At 46.3% G+C, this 17,396-nt stretch overlaps 1 protein-coding gene across 1 annotated transcript in view; it reads left to right on the forward strand.

Annotated features, from left to right (window-relative positions):
- The window catches only part of LOC311120205 (GDNF family receptor alpha-4-like), a gene marked incomplete at both ends in the record, with an annotated part of 74,683 nt that overhangs the window by 13,641 nt on the left and 43,646 nt on the right, over positions 1 to 17,396 (forward strand). Inside the window, one exon of the mRNA XM_084194821.1 lies at positions 12,531 to 12,626. Coding sequence (XP_084050947.1) covers positions 12,531 to 12,626 — 96 coding nt within the window. The remainder of the gene's footprint in view (positions 1 to 12,530; positions 12,627 to 17,396) is intronic.

The following is a 17,396-nucleotide window of genomic DNA, read 5'->3' on the forward strand; positions in this document are numbered from 1 at the left end:
GGGTTAGGGTTGGGTTAGGGTTAGGGTTAGGGTTAGGGTTACGTGGGTTGGGGAGAAGGTTAGGGTTAGGGGTTAGGGTTAGGGTTAGGGTTAGGGGTTAGGGTTAGGGTTAGGGTTAGGGTTAGGGGTTAGGGTTAGGGTTACGTGGGTTGGGGAGGGTTAGGGTTAGGGTTAGGGTTAGGGTTACGTGGGTTGGGGAGGGTTAGGGTTAGGGTTAGGGTTAGGGTTACGTGGGTTGGGGAGAAGGTCGGACGCATTGGAAGAAAGTCCATGTTTCCCATAGCCATGTCCTGTTTAACATAATAATGGCTGTATCATTCCTCTTATTGATGACATCATGCCCAAGGCCAATAACAGGGCTGATAATCTGCTTCTCTCTCTTTTTCTATTGTCAGAGTTGTGGAACTGCTACGATATTGTCCTGCAAGACTTGTCGAAGCCCAATAATTCATTCATATGGTTTTATAAAGGCTGAAGGCTAAAATCAGCCTATACTCTCTCTATGCCTATATCTAGTTTCTACAATGTATTTTCGTTTTATCTACCGCAAGCAACAGAAAGACGTGAAGTCACTGGTTGAGAAGTACACCATGACTCAACAGGTGGAGTCTTACCTGAAGAGCGTTGCCTACACTTTGAAGTTGTGAAATCCTAAATCTATCGGAGAAAAATGAGCACCTAGCCTACATGGAAACTTCTCTGTGACACTTATCAATTTCAACCCCTTTTAATTACTCCAAAATGAGTTCAGAACAACAAAGCACATTCTTGGATGACTTGTTCTGGTGCTGCATTGTCATGTAGCCTACTCTAGTCTTTCTTGGTTATTATGTGGACAGTGCATTTGGAAAGTATTCAGACCCCTTGACTTTTTCCACATTTTGTTACATTATAGACTTATTATCAAATTGATTCAATTCTATTTTTTTCCTCATCAGTCTACACACAATACCCCATAATGACAAAGCAAAAACAAATTTTGTGAATGTTTTACAAATGTATTAAAAATACAAAACTGAAATATCACATTTACATAATTATTCAGACCCTTTACTCAGTAATTTGTTGAAGCACCTTTGGCAGTGATTACACCTTTGAGTCTTCTTGGGTATGACGCTACAAGCTTGGCACACCTGTATTTGGAGAGTTTCTCCCATTCTTCTCTGCAGATCCTCTCAAGCTCTGTCAGGTTGGATGGGGAGCGTCGATGCACAGCTATTTTCAGGTCTCTCCAGAGATGTTTGATTGGGTTCAAGTCCGGGCTCTGGCTGGGCCACTCAAGGACATTCAGAAACTTGTCCCGAAGCCACTCCTGCGTTGTCTTGGCTGTGTGCTTAGGGTCGTTGTCCTGTTGGAAGGTGAACCTTCGCCCCAGTCTGAGGTCCTGAGCACTCTGGAGCAGGTTTTCATCAAGTAGCACTCTGTACTTTGCTCCGTTCATCTTTCCCTCGATACTGATTAGTCTCCTAGTCCCTGCTGCTGAAAAACATCCCCACAGCATGATGCTGCCACCACCATGCTTCACCGTAGAGATTGTGCCAGATTTCCTCCAGACGTGACGTTTGACATTCAGGCCCAAGAGTTCAATCTTGGGTTCATCAGACCAGAGAATCTTGTTTCTCATGGTCAGAGAGTCTATAGGTGCCTTTTGACAAACTCCAAGCGCGCTGTCATGTGCCTTTTTCTGAGGAGTGGCTTCCGTCTGGCCACTCTACCATAAAGGCCTGATTGATGGAGTGCTGCAGATATGGTTGTCCTTCTGGAAGGTTCTCCCATCTCCACAGAGGAACTCTGGAGCTCAGTCAGAGTGACCATCGGGTTCTTGGTCACCTCCCTGATCAAGGCCCTTCTCCCCCGATTGCTCAGTTTGGCCAGCGGCCAGCTCTAGGAAGAGTTGTGGTGGTTCCAAACTTCTTCCATTTAAGAATGATGGAGGCCACTGTGTTCTTGGGGACCTTCAATGCTGCAGAAATGTTCTGGTACCTTTCCCCAGATCTGTGCCTCGACACAATCCTGTCTCGGCGCTCTACGGAAAATACCTTCGACCTCATGGCTTGGTTTTTGCTCTGACATGCACTGTCAACTATGGGACCTTATATAGACAGGTGTATACCTTTCCAAATCATGTCCAATTAATTGAATTTACCACAGGTGGACTCCAATCAAGTTGTAGAAACATCTCAAGGATGATCAATGGAAACAAGATGCACCTGAGCTCAATTTTGAGTCTCACAGCAAAGGGTCTGAATACTTATGTAACTAAGGTATTTCAGTTTTTTATTTTAAATACATTTGCAAACATTTCAGAAAACCTATTTTCGCTTTGTCTTTATGGGTATTGTGTGCAGATTGATGAGGGAAAAAATGTATTTAACCATTTTAGAATAAGGCTGGAACGTAAAACAAATGTGGAAAAAGTCAAGGGGTCTACAGTGAGGGAAAAAAGTATTTGATCCCCTGCTGATTTTGTACGTTCGCCCACTGAAAAAGACATGATCAGTCTATAATTTTAATTGTAGTGTCACATTCGTTCATGAACGGGTCAGACCAAGGCGCAGCGTGATATGCATACATGTTTATTTGACTCATAAACACAACGATAAAACAACAAATGAAACGTGAAGTCCAAGGTACACAAACAACATACCTAACACAGAACAAGATCCCACAACCCACTAGTGCCAATAGGCTGCCTAAGTATGGTCCCCAATCAGAGACAACGAGCTACAGCTGCCTCTGATTGGGAACCACACCGGCCAACATAGAAATACACATAATAGAACACCAAAATAGAAATACCCAACATAGAACATACACACCCTGACTCAACATTTAAGCGTCCCCTGAGTCAGGGCGTGACAGGTAGGTTTATTTGAACAGTGAGAGACAGAATAACAACAACAAAATCCAGAAAAACGCATGTCAAAAATGTTATAAATTGATTTGCATTTTAATTAGGGAAATAAGTATTTGACCCCACTGCAAAACATGACTTAGTACTTGGTGGCAAAACCTTTGTTGGCAATCACAGATGTCAGACGTTTCTTGTAGTTGGCCACCAGGTTTGCACATATCTCAGGAGGGATTTTGTCCGACTCCTCTTTGCAGATCTTCTCCAAGTCATTAAGGTTTTGAGGCTGACGTTTGGCAACTCGAACCTTCAGCTCCCTCCACATATTTTCTATGGGATTAAGGTCTGGAGACTGGCTAGGCCACTCCAGGACCTTAATGTGCTTCTTCTTGAGCCACTCCTTTGTTGCCTTGGCCGTGTGTTTTGGGTCATTGTCATGCTGGAATACTCATCCACGACCCATTTTCAATGCCCTGGCTGAGGGAAGGAGGTTCTCACCCAAGATTTGACGGTACATGGCCCCGTCCATCGTCCCTTTGATGCGGTGAAGTTGTCCTGTCCCCTTAGCAGAAAAACACCCCCAAAGCATAATGTTTCCACCTCCATGTTTGACGGTGGGGATCGTGTTCTTAGGGTCATAGGCAGTATTCCTCCTCCTCCAAACACGGCGAGTTGAGTTGATGCCCACCGTCAAACATGGAGGTGGAAACATTATGCTTTGGGGGTGTTTTTCTGCTCAATTTTGGTCTCATCTGATCACAACACTTTCATCCAGTTCTCCTCTGAATCATTCAGATGTTAATTGGCAAACTTCAGACGGGCCTGTATATGTGCTTTCTTGAACAGGGGGACCTTGCGGGCGCTGCAGGATTTCAGTCCTTCACGGCGTTGTGTGTTACCAATTGTTTTCTTGGTGACTATGGTCCCAGCTGCCTTGAGATCATTGACAAGATCCTCCCGTGTAGTTTTTTTTATTTTATTTTTATTTATTTTTATTTCACCTTTATTTAACCAGGTAAGCCAGTTGAGAACAGGTTCTCATTTACAACTGCGACCTGGCCAAGATAAAGCAAAGCAGTGCAATAAAAACAACACAGAGTTACATATGGGGTAAAAAACATAAAGTCAAAAATACAACAGAAAATATATATACAGTGTGTGCAAATGTAGCAAGTTATGGAGGTAAGGCAATAAATAGGCTATAGTGCAGAATAATTACAATAGTATTAACACTGGAATGCTAGATGTGCAAGAGATTATGTGCAAATAGAGATACTGGGGTGCAAAAGAGCAAAAGAGCAAAATAAATAACAATATAGGGATGAGGTAGTTGGGTGGGCTAATTTCAGATGGGCTGTGTACAGGTGCAGTGATCGGTAAGGTGCTCTGACAACTGATGCTTAAAGTTATTGAGGGAGATAAGAGTCTCCAGCTTCAGAGATTTTTGCAATTCGTTCCAGTCATTGGCAGCAGAGAACTGGAAGGAATGGCGGCCAAACGAGGTGTTGGCTTTGGGAATGACCAGTGAGATATACCTGCTGGAGCGCAGACTACGGGTGGGTGCTGCTATGGTGACCAATGAGCTAAGATAAGGCGGGGATTTGCCTAGCAGTGATTTATAGATGGCCTGGAGCCAGTGGGTTTGACGACGAACATGTAGTGAGGACCAGCCAACAAGAGCGTACAGGTCACAGTGGTGGGTAGTGTATGGGGCTTTGGAGACAAAACGGATGGCACTGTGATAGACTACATCCAATTTGCTGAGTAGAGTGTTGGAGGCTATTTTGTAAGTGACATCGCCGAAGTCAAGGATCGGTAGGATAGTCAGTTTTACGAGGGCATGTTTGGCAGCATGAGTGAAGGAGGCTTTGTTGCGAAATAGGAAGCCGATTCTAGATTTAACTTTGGATTGGAGATTCTTTATGTGAGTCTGGAAGTTGAGTTTACAGTCTAACCAGACACCTAGGTATTTGTAGTTGTCCACATACTCTAGGTCAGACCCGTCGAGAGTGGTGATTCTAGTCGGGTGGGCAGGTGCCAGCAGCGTTCGATTGAAAAGCATGCATTTAGTTTTACTAGTGTTTAAGAGCAGTTGGAGGCTACTGAAGGATTGTTGTATGGCATTGAAGCTCGTTTGGAGGTTTGTTAACACAGTGTCCAATGAAGGGCCAGATGTATACAAAATGGTGTCGTCTGCGTAGAGGTGGATCTGAGAGTCACCAGCAGCAAGAGCGACATCATTGATATACACGGAGAAAAGTGTCGGCCCAAGAATTGAACCCTGTGGCACCCCCATAGAGACTGCCATAGGTCCAGACAACAGGCCCTCCGATTTGACACACTGAACTCTATCTGAGAAGTAGTTGGTGAACCAGGCGAGGCAGTCATTTGAGAAACCAAGGCTATTTAGTCTGCCAATAAGAATGCGGTGGTTGACAGAGTTGAAAGCCTTGGCCAGGTCGATGAAGACGGCTGCACAGTACTGTCTATTATCAATCGCGGTTATAATATCGTTTAGGACCTTGAGTGTGGCTGAAGTGCACCCGTGACCAGCTCGGAAACCGGATTGCATAGCGGAGAAGGTACGGTGGTATTCGAAATGGTCGGTGATCTGTTTGTTAACTTGGCTTTCAAATACTTTCGAAAGGCAGGGCAGGATGGATATAGGTCTGTAGCAGTTTGGATATAGAGTGTCACCCCCTTTGAAGAGGGGGATGACCGCGGCAGCTTTCCAATCTCTGGGGATCTCAGACGTTATGAAAGAGAGGTTGAACAGACTAGTAATAGGGGTTGCGACAATTTCGGCGGCTAGTTTTAGAAAGAAAGGGTCCAGATTGTCTAGCCCAGCTGATTTGTAGGGGTCCAGATTTTGCAGCGCTTTCAAAACATCAGCTGTCTGAATTTGTGTGAAGGGGAAGCGGGGGGGGGCATGGGCAAGTTGCAGCAGAGGGTGCAGAGTTGGTGGCCGGGTTAGTGGTAGCCAGATGGAAAGCATGGCCAGCTGTAGCAAAATGCTTGTTGAAATTCTCGATTATTGTAGATTTATCGGTGGTGATAGTGTTTCCTAGCCTCAGTGCAGTGGGCAGCTGGGAGGAAGTGCTCTTATTCTCCATGGACTTTACAGTGTCCCAAAACTTTTTGGAGTTAGTGCTACAGGATGCAAATTTCTGTTTGAAAAAGTTAGCCTTTGCTTTCCTGACTGCTTGTGTATATTGGTTCCTAACTTCCCTGAAAAGTTGCATATCGCGGGGGCTATTTGATGCTAATGCTGTACGCCACAGGATGTTTTTGTGCTGGTCAAGGGCAGTCAAGTCTGAGGAGAACCAGGGGCTATATCGGTTCTTAGTTCTGTATTTTTTGAATGGGGCATGTTTATTTAAGATTGAGAGGAAATTACTTTTAAGGAACAACCAGGCATCCTCTACTGACGGAATGAGATCTATATCCATCCAGGATACCTGGGCCAGGTCAATTAGGAAGGCCTGCTCGCTAAAGTGTTTTAGGGAGCGTTTGACAGTGATGAGGGGTGGTCGTTTGACCGCGGACCCGTTACGGACGCAGGCAATAAGGCAGTGATCGCTGAGATCCTGGTTGAAGACAGCTGAGGTGTATTTAGAGGGTATGTTAGTCAGGATGATATCTATGAGGGTACCCATGTTTACGGATTTAGGGTTGTACCTGGTAGGTTCGTTGATAATTTGCGTGAGGTTGAGGGCATCTAGCTTGGATTGTAGGATGGCTGGGGTATTAAGCATATCCCAATTTAGGTCACCAAGCAGTACAAACTCTGAGGATAAATGGGGGGCAATCAATTCACATATGGTGTCCAGGGCACAGCTGGGGGCTGAGGGGGGTCTGTAGCAAGCGGCAACAGTGAGAGACTTATTTCTGGAAAGGTGGATTTTTAGAAGTAGAAGCTCAAACTGTTTGGGCACAGACCTGGATAGTATGATAGAGCTCTGCAGGCTATCTCTACAGTAGATTGCAACTCCACCCCCTTTGGCAGTTCTATCTAGACGGAAAATGTTATAGTTGGGGATGGAAATGTCAGAATTTTTGGTGGCCTTCCTGAGCCAGGATTCAGACACTGCTAGAACATCAGGGTTGGCAGAGTGTGCTAACGCACTGAATAACTCAAACTTAGGAAGTAGACTTCTGATATTTATGTGCAAGAAACCAAGACTTTTGCGATTACAGAAGTCATCAAATGATAGCGCCTGGGGAGTAGGAGTGCTACTGAGGGCTGCAGGGCCTGGGTTAGCCTCTACATCACCAGAGGAACAGAGGAGGACTAGAATAAGGATACGGCTAAAGGCTTTAAGAACTGGTCTTCTAGTGCGTTGGGTACATAGAATAAAGGGGGCAGATTTCCGGGTGTTATAGAAAAGATTCAGGGCATTATGTACAGACAAGGATATGGAAGGATATGAGTAAAGTGGAGGTAAACCTAAGCGTTGGGTAACAATGAAAGAGATAGCATCGCTGGAGGCATCAATTGAGTCGGTCTCCGCGTGTATAGGGGGAGGGGCAAAGGAGCTATCTAAGGCAGGTTTAGCTAGGCTGGGGGGTCTACAGTGATATAGTACAATTAGAAATAACCGAAACAACAATAAACTAACCATGTTTGGGCTGAGGCTAAACATAAACAGGATGTAGTACCGTAAAAAGGAACAGTCCAGCAGACATCAGCTGTATAGCTGAGTTATCATAAGGTCCGGTGGTAAAGCACTAGTGAGTAAGAGGCCACGGCTAGCGTGTGCTAGCGGGCCGGGGCTAGCAGATGGATGGAATCTTCGTGGTTAACGTCGTAACCACATCAGACGATTTCGTCGGCAGACCAGTCGTGTAGGATCGGCGGGGCTCCGTGTCAACACTAGGTGGTCCCGTCCGGTTGACAGAGAGGTAGATAGCCGGGAGATGGGCCTAGCTCAGGATGATTAGCCAGACCACAGCGTCCGTTTTGTTGTAGCTAGCTGATAGCGACGAATCCGGAGTTAATGGTCCAGTGATTCAGTGATTCCGGCGGAAAAACTGATATGTTCTGGGTCGATAACGCGCTGTGCAGACTGGCCGAATATCCGGTGATTAATGTCCAGTGATTAAAATTAATCCCGCAGAAAAAAATCCAATGTTCTGGGTGAAATACCGCTAGCTGTGGCTAATAGCAAGTAGCTAGTTAGCTGGCTAGCTAGTTTCAACTGGAGATTCTAGATTCTAGATAAAGGTAAGTCAATAATAGAATCCGTTCCACATTGAGTGAGGCGGGTTGCAGGAAAGTATATCTTGTAGAAGGATGAAAAGTCTGATAGGGAAATATGTACGAAAAATAGGGTATTTACAGGCTATTTACAGACATTCGACAAAAACACAACTGCACTACTACGCCATCTTGGATTCAGGACTGATTCTGGGCTGATTCCTCACCGTTTTCATGATCATTGCAACTCCACGAGGTGAGATCTTGCATGGAGCCCCAGGCCGAGGGAGCTTGACAGTTCTTTTATGTTTCTTCCATTTGCGAATAATCACACCAACTGTTGTCATCTTCTCACCAGGCTGCTTGGCGATGGTCTTGCAGCCCATTCCAGCCTTGTGTAGGTCTACAATCTTGTCCCTGACATCCTTAGAGAGCTCTTTGGTCTTGGCCATGGTGGAGAGTTTGGAATCTGATTGATTGATTGCTTCTGTGGACAGGTGTCTTTTATACAGGTAACAAGCTGAGATTAGGAGCACTCCCTTTAAGAGTGTGCTCCTAATCTCAGCTCATTACCTGTATAAAAGACACCTGGGAGCCAGAAATCTTTCTGATTGAGAGGGGGTCAAATACTTATTTCCCTCATTAAAATGCAAATCAATTTATAACATTTTTGACATGCGTTTTTCTGGATTTTTTGTTGTTGTTATTCTGTCTCTCACCGTTCAAATAAACCTACCATTAAAATTATAGACTGATCATTTCTTTGTCAGTGGGCAAACGTACAAAATCAGCAGGGGATCAAATACTTTTTTCCCTCACTGTATATACTTTCCGAATGCACTGTATTAGGCCAACTTATTTTTGCCTCCATTTTTGTATTTCGCTCAGCTCTTCAAGTTCTACAGTGAATGGTTGGTGTTAATGGATGGTGTAAAAACTAGATAAAACAAAAAATACATTATTTAAAACGAAAATATATTGTAGAAAACAAGATATAGGCCTAGATAGAGTATAAGCTGGTTTTCGCTTTCAGCATTTCTATAACCATATGAAGAAATTAAAATAAACAATTCTGCCCATATGAACACATTTATTTTAGGCCATAACTGAACACATTTCTCTAGGCTATATATACGATATTTTGCCAAATGAACAATACATATATTATATACATATATATTTGTAGCCATACATGATTTAATGGTTTAACATGATTTAATGAAAAGCAGTAAACATAAACATTCTTTAATAACAGACTCATGTTAGTCATTTAATAGTTAACACAACATTGCTTCACATTTTTTAAAATTATTATTTTACCCGCTTTTTCTCCCCAATTTCGTGATATCCAATTTGTAGTTATGATCTTGTCTCATCTCTGCAACTCCCCTGCTGACTCTCGAGGGACGAAAGTCGAGAGCCATGCGTCCCCCGAAACACAACCCTGCCAAGCCACACTGCTTCTTGACACACTGCTCGCTTAACCCAGAAGCCAGCCGCACCAATGTGTAGAAGGAAACACTGTCCAGCTGGCGCCTGAATTCAGCTTGCAGGCGCCCGGCCTGCCACAAGGAGTCGCCAGACTTGCAGGCGCCAGCTGGACGGTGGGGGTTGTGTTTCGGGGGACGCATGGCTCTCGACTTTCGTCCCTCCAGAGTCAGTAGGGGAGTTGCAGAGATGAGACAAGATCATAACAAGATCATAAATATTATGCGTTGCGGCGGTGCTTCGGACATGGTGAGGGTAAGGGTTATGGTTAGGGGGAGGTGGAGGGTTATGGTTAGGGGGAGGTGGAGGGTTATGGTTAGGGTTAGGGGGAGGGTTATGGTTAGGGGGAGGTGGAGGGTTATGGTTAGGGGGAGGGTTATGGTTAGGGGGAGGTGGAGGGTTATGGTTAGGGGGAGGGGGAGGGTTATGGTTAGGGGGAGGTGGAGGGTTATGGTTAGGGGGAGGGTTATGGTTAGGGGGAGGTGGAGGGTTATGGTTAGGGGGAGGGTTATGGTTAGGGGGAGGTGGAGGGTTATGGTTAGGGTTAGGGGGAGGGTTATGGTTAGGGGGAGGTGGAGGGTTATGGTTAGGGGGAGGTGGAGGGTTATGGTTAGGGGGAGGGTTATGGTTAGGGGGAGGGTTATGGTTAGGGGGAGGTGGAGGGTTATGGTTAGGGGGAGGTGGAGGGTTATGGTTAGGGGGAGGTGGAGGGTTATGGTTAGGGGGAGGTGGAGGGTTATGGTTAGGGGGAGGTGGAGGGTTATGGTTATGGGGAGGTGGAGGGTTATGGTTAGGGTTAAGGGGAGGGTTATGGTTAGGGGGAGGTGGAGGGTTATGTTTAGGGGGAGGTGGAGGGTTATGTTTAGGGGGAGGTGGAGGGTTATGGTTAGGGGGAGGTGGAGGGTTATGGTTAGGGTTATGGTTAGGGTTAGGGGGAGGGTTATGGTTAGGGTTAGGGGGAGGGTTATGGTTAGGGGGAGGTGGAGGGTTATGGTTAGGGGGAGGTGGAGGGTTAGGGTTAGGGGAGGGTTATGGTTAGGGTTAGGGGGAGGTGGAGGGTTATGGTTAGGGGGAGGGTTATGGTTAGGGGGAGGTGGAGGGTTATGTTTAGGGGGAGGTGGAGGGTTATGTTTAGGGGGAGGTGGAGGGTTATGTTTAGGGGGAGGTGGAGGGTTATGGTTAGGGGGAGGTGGAGGGTTATGGTTAGGGGGAGGTGGAGGGTTATGGTTAGGGTTAGGGGGAGGGTTATGGTTAGGGGGAGGTGGAGGGTTATGGTTAGGGTTAGGGGGAGGTGGAGGGTTATGGTTAGGGGAGGGTTATGGTTAGGGTTAGGGGGAGGTGGAGGGTTATGGTTAGGGGGAGGGTTATGGTTAGGGGGAGGTGGAGGGTTATGTTTAGGGGGAGGTGGAGGGTTATGTTTAGGGGGAGGTGGAGGGTTATGTTTAGGGTTAGGGGGAGGGTTATGGTTAGGGTTAGGGGGAGGGTTATGGTTAGGGGGAGGTGGAGGGTTATGGTTAGGGGAGGGTTATGGTTAGGGTTAGGGGGAGGTGGAGGGTTATGGTTAGGGGAGGGTTATGGTTAGGGTTAGGGGGAGGTGGAGGGTTATGGTTAGGGGGAGGGTTATGGTTAGGGTTAGGGGGAGGTGGAGGGTTATGGTTAGGGGGAGGGTTATGGTTATGGTTAGGGGGAGGTGGAGGGTTATGGTTAGGGGGAGGTGGAGGGTTATGGTTAGGGGGAGGGTTATGGTTAGGGGGAGGGTTATGGTTAGGGGGAGGTGGAGGGTTATGGTTAGGGGGAGGGTTATGGTTATGGGAGGGTTATGGTTAGGGGGAGGTGGAGGGTTATGGTTAGGGTTAGGGGGAGGGTTATGGTTAGGGGGAGGTGGAGGGTTATGGTTAGGGGGAGGTGGAGGGTTATGGTTAGGGGGAGGGTTATGGTTAGGGTTAAGGGGAGGGTTATGGTTAGGGGGAGGTGGAGGGTTATGGTTAGGGGGAGGGTTATGGTTAGGGTTAGGGGGAGGGTTATGGTTAGGGGGAGGTGGAGGGTTATGGTTATGGGGAGGGTTATGGTTAGGGGGAGGTGGAGGGTTATGGTTAGGGTTAGGGGGAGGTGGAGGGTTATGGTTAGGGGGAGGGTTATGGTTATGGGGAGGGTTATGGTTAGGGGGAGGTGGAGGGTTATGGTTAGGGTTAGGGGGAGGTGGAGGGTTATGGTTAGGGGGAGGGTTATGGTTATGGGGAGGGTTATGGTTAGGGGGAGGTGGAGGGTTATGGTTAGGGGGAGGGTTATGGTTAGGGTTAGGGGGAGGGTTATGGTTAGGGGAGGGTTATGGTTAGGGGGAGGTGGAGGGTTATGGTTAGGGGGAGGGTTATGGTTAGGGTTAGGGGGAGGGTTATGGTTAGGGGGAGGTGGAGGGTTATGGTTAGGGGGAGGTGGAGGGTTAGGGTTAGGGGGAGGGTTATGGTTAGGGGGAGGGTTATGGTTAGGGGGAGGTGGAGGGTTATGGTTAGGGGGAGGGGGAGGGTTATGGTTAGGGGGAGGTGGAGGGTTATGGTTATGGGGAGGGTTATGGTTAGGGGGAGGTGGAGGGTTATGGTTAGGGTTAAGGGGAGGGTTATGGTTATGGGGAGGGTTATGGTTAGGGTTAGGGGGAGGGTTATGGTTAGGGGGAGGTGGAGGTGGAGGGTTATGGTTAGGGGGAGGTGGAGGGTTATGGTTATGGTTAGGGGGAGGTGGAGGTGGAGGGTTATGGTTAGGGGGAGGTGGAGGGTTATGGTTAGGGGGAGGTGGAGGGTTATGGTTAGGGGGAGGCTTAGAGAGAGAAGAACTGCTTCAGTATATACTGGAGCCAGGAAGGGCCAGGGGAGGGGTCAGGGGTTAAGGGTCAGACATAGGGTTAGGGAACCCTACTCGGTCAGATCTTCAATGAATGTGTACTTTAATTACTAACCATGTTGGATGATTCTTCTTGAAAACATTCATTCCTCTTGTCAGGACTGAGCCTGGTGGAGAGTTACCCCTATGAACCAGAGGCGAGGGGCTTCGACTACGTACGCCTGGCCTCCATCGCTGCAGGTGAGTCTGGTAGCAGTATAGATGACCTGACTGTGTCTGCCCTGGGAGTAGGTAGAGGGGGGTAGGTAGAGGGGGAAAGGTAGAGGGGGAAAGGTAGAGGGGGGTAGGTAGAGGGGGAAAGGTAGAGGGGGGTAGGTAGAGGGGGGTAGGTAGAGGGGGATAGGTAGAGGGGGATAGGTAGAGGGGGGTAGGTAGAGGGGGGTAGGTAGAAGGGGATAGGTAGAGGGGGTAGGTAGAGGGGGGTAGGTAGAGGGGGTAGGTAGAGGGGGTAGGTAGAGGGGGTAGGTAGAGGGGGGTAGGTAGAGGGGGGTAGGTAGAGGGGGATAGGTAGAGGGGGATAGGTAGAGGGGGGTAGGTAGAGGGGGGCAGAACGTGTGTCTGGTAGGATATGATGCAGGTCAGCTGGCTGGGGGGATATGATGCAGGTCAGCTGGCTGGTAGGATATGATGCAGGTCAGCTGGCTGGGGGGATATGATACAGGTCAGCTGGCTGGGGGGATATGATGCAGGTCAGCTGGCTGGGGGGATATGATGCAGGTCAGCTGGCTGGGGGGATATGATGCAGGTCAGCTGGCTGGGGGGATATGATGCAGGTCAGCTGGCTGGGGGGATATGATGCAGGTCAGCTGGCTGGGGGGATATGATGCAGGTCAGCTGGTTGGGGGGATATGATGCAGGTCAGCTGGCTGGGGGGATATGATGCAGGTCAGCTGGCTGGGGGGATATGATGCAGGTCAGCTGGCTGGGGGGATATGATGCAGGTCAGCTGGTTGGGGGGATATGATGCAGGTCAGCTGGCTGGGGGGATATGATGCAGGTCAGCTGGCTGAAGGTTTATTGTCTATGGGGGAGCAGCAGAATGGTATTGTCGATGGGGGAGCAGCTGAAGAGGCCATTAAGTCAAGTCGCTGTTTTTTCCCAACGTTGATATCTGTACAGATCATATAGTCTGAGAAACTGAGGATAGAGAGATAGACAGACAGAGAGAGAATTGGCGAGGGCACTAGAACAGTCTGCAGCACCCGGCCTCACCCTACTAGAATCTGAAGTCAAATGTCTACTGTTTGCTGATGATCTGGTGCTTCTGTCCCCAACCAAGGAGGGCCTACAGCAGCACCTAGATCTTCTGCACAGATTCTGTCAGACCTGGGCCCTGACAGTAAATCTCAGTAAGACAAAAATAATGGTGTTCCAAAAAATGTCCAGCTGCCAGGACCACAAATACAAATTCCATCTAGACACCGTTGCCCTAGAGCACACAAAAAACTATACATACCTTGGCCTAAACATCAGCACCACAGGTAACTTCCACAAAGCTGTGAACGATCTGATAGACAAGGCAAGAAGGGCTTTCTATGCCATCAAAAGGAACATAACATTCGACATACCAATTAGGATCTGGCTAAAAATACTTGAATCAGTTATAGAACCCATTGCCCTTTATGGTTGTGAGGTCTGGGGTCCGCTCACCAACCAAGAATTCATAAAATGGGATAAACAGCAAATTGAGACTCCGCATACAGAATTCTGCAAAAATATCCTCAGTGTACAACAAAAAACACCAAATAATGCATGCAGAGCAGAATTAGGCCGATACCTGCTAATTATCAAAATCCAGAAAAGAGCCGTTAAATTCTATAACCACCTAAAAGGAAGCGATTCCCAAACCTTCCATAACAAAGCCATCACCTACAGAGAGATGAACATGGAGAAGAGTCCCCTAAGCAAGCTGGTCCTGTGGCTCTGTTCACAAACACAAACAGACCCCACAGAGCCCCAGGACAGCAACACAATTAGACCCAACCAAATCATGAGAAAACAAAAAAATAATTACTTGACACATTGGAAAGAATTAACAAAAAAACTGAGCAAACTAGAATGCTATTTGGCCCTAAACAGAGAGTCCACAGTGGCAGAATACTTGACCACTGTGACTGACCCAAACTTAAGGAAAGCTTTGACTATGTACAGACTCAGTGAGCATAGCCTTGCTATTGAGAAAGGCCGCCGTAGGCAGACTTGGCTCTCAAGAGAAGACAGGCTATGTGCACACTGCCCACAAAATGAGGTGGAAACTGAGCTGCACTTCCTAACCTCCTGCCAAATGTATGACCATATTAGAGACACATATTTCCCTCAGATTACAGCGATCCACAAAGAATTTGAAAACAAACCCAATTTTGATAAACTCCCTTGTCTACTGGGTGAAAAACACCAGTGTGCCATCACAGCAGCAAGATTTGTGACCTGTTGCCACAAGAAAAGGGCAACCAGTGAAGAACAAACACCACTGTAAATACAACCCATATTTATGTTTATTTATTTTCCCATTTGTACTTTAACTATTTGCACATTGTTACAACACTGTATATATACATAATATGACATTTGAAATGTCTTTATTCTTTTGAAACTTCTGAGTGTAATGTTTACTGTTAATATTTATTGTTTATTTCACTTTTGTTTACTATCTACTTCACTTGCTTTGGCAATGTTAACATACGTTTCCCATGCTAATAAGGCCCTTGAATTGAATTAAATTGAATTGAATTGAAAGAGAGGGGTGAGAGAGAGAAAGAGAGAGAGATGGGTGAGAGAGAGAGAGAGAGAGAGAGACTCTTAGAGAGATAGTTTGATGGGCTTAAATTATCGTTACTATGATTGGTTGTTGAAGTTGTTCATGCATTACATTTTACATTTTAGTCATTTAGCAGACGCTCTTATCCAGAGCGACTTACAGTTAGTGTTTATATATTTTTTTCATGCATGGTTCTGTTATGCAAAGATTGTCACAAGAAGAAAGACAATGCTTCTTAATGATATCACCCATTTATATACAGTCGTGGTCAAACGTTTTGGTCTTCACAAAGTTTGCTGCTTCAGTGTTTTTAGATATTTTTGTCAGATGTTACTATGGTATACTGAAGTATAATTATAAGCATTCCATAAGTGTCAAAGGCTTTTATTGACAATTACATTAAGTTTATGCAAAGAGTCAATATTCGCAGTGTTGACCCTTCTTTTTCAAGACCTCTGCAATCCGCCCTGGCATGCTGTCAATTAACTTCTGGGCCACATCCTGACTGATGGTAGCCCATTCTTGCATAATCAATGCTTGGAGTTTGTCAGAATTTGTGGGTTTTTGTTTGTCCGCCCGCCTCTTGAGGATCGACCACAAGTTTTCAATGAGATTAAGGTCTGGGGAGTTTCCTGGCCATGGACCCAAAATGTCGATGTTTTGCTCCCCGAGCCACTTAGTTATCACTTTTGCCTTATGGCAAGGTGCTCCATCATGCTGGAAATGGCATTGTTTGTCACCAAACTGTTCTTGGATGGTTGGGAGAAGTTGTTCTCTGAGGATGTGTTGGTACCATTCTTTATTCATGGCTGTGTTCTTAGGCTAAATTGTGAGTGAGCCCACTCCCTTGGCTGAGAAGCAACCCCACACATGAATGGTCTCAGGATGCTTTACTGTTGGCATGACACAGGACTGATGGTAGCGCTCACCTTGTCTTCTCCGGACTAGGTGTTTTCCGGATGCCCCAAACAATCGGAAAGGGGATTCATCAGAGAAAATGACTTTACCCCAGTCCTCAGCAGTCCAATCCCTGTACCTTTTGCAGAATATCATTCTGTCCCTGATGTTTTTCCTGGAGAGAAGTGGCTTCCTCACTGCCCTTCTTGACACCAGGCCATCCTCCAAAAGTATTCGCCTCATAGATGGCATCATGAGGAAGGAAAATGATGTGGATATATTGAAGCAACATCTCAAGACATCAGTCAGGAAGTTAAAGCTTGGTCGCAAATGGGTCTTCCAAATGGACAATGACCCCAAGCATACTTCCAAAGTTGTGGCAAAATGGCTTAAGGACAACAAAGTCAAGGTATTGGAGTGGCCATCACAAAGCCCTGACCTCAATCCTATAGAAAATGTGTGGGCAGGACTGAAAAAGCGTGTGCGAGCAAGGAGGCCTACAAACCTGACTCAGTTACACCAGCTCTGTCAGGAGGAATGGGCCAAAATTCACCCAACTTATTGTGGGAAGCTTGTGGAAGGCTACCCGACACGTTTGACCCAAGTTAAACAATTTAAAGGCAATGCTACCAAATACTAATTGAGTGTATGTAAACTTCCGACTTCAACTGTACATTGGGGTGAAGGGGTCATCTGGGTGCAGATATCCTCCTCATCATGACACATTCTCTAGTCTGACCCATTCAGTAACCGGCTAGGTCTCAAATGTCACCCTATTCCCTATATATACAGTGAGGGAAAAAAGTATTTGATCCCCTGCTGATTTTGTACGTTTGCCCACTGACAAAGAAATGATCAGTCTATCATTTTAATGGTAGGTTTATTTGAACAGTGAGAGAGAGAATTAAAAATTATAGACTGATCATTTCTTTGTCAGTGGGCAAACGTACAAAATCAGCAGGGGATCAAATACTTTTTCCCCTCACTGTACATATATTTATTATGTAGAAGTGCACAAAAGTAGTACGCTGTATAGAAAATACACACTGAAAGAAAATTAAAAGCAGCACATTTTAGTAGCTTTGATACAATAATTTATTCACCAACGTTTCAACAGCAAGCTGTCTTCATCAGCGTTTCATGTCAAGCAGGACACAAATATATATAGAGAGGTTTCTTTTTTTTTTTTAGTCATTTAGCAGACGCTCTTATCCAGAGCGACTTACAGGAGCAATTAGGGTTAAGTGCCTTGCTTAAGGGCACATCGACAGATTTTTCACCTAGTCGGCTCGGGGATTAGAACCAGCGAC

This window comes from Coregonus lavaretus (genome assembly GCF_964263955.1).
Source record: "Coregonus lavaretus genome assembly, contig: HAP1_SCAFFOLD_978, whole genome shotgun sequence".
Lineage (NCBI taxonomy): Eukaryota > Metazoa > Chordata > Actinopteri > Salmoniformes > Salmonidae > Coregonus > Coregonus lavaretus.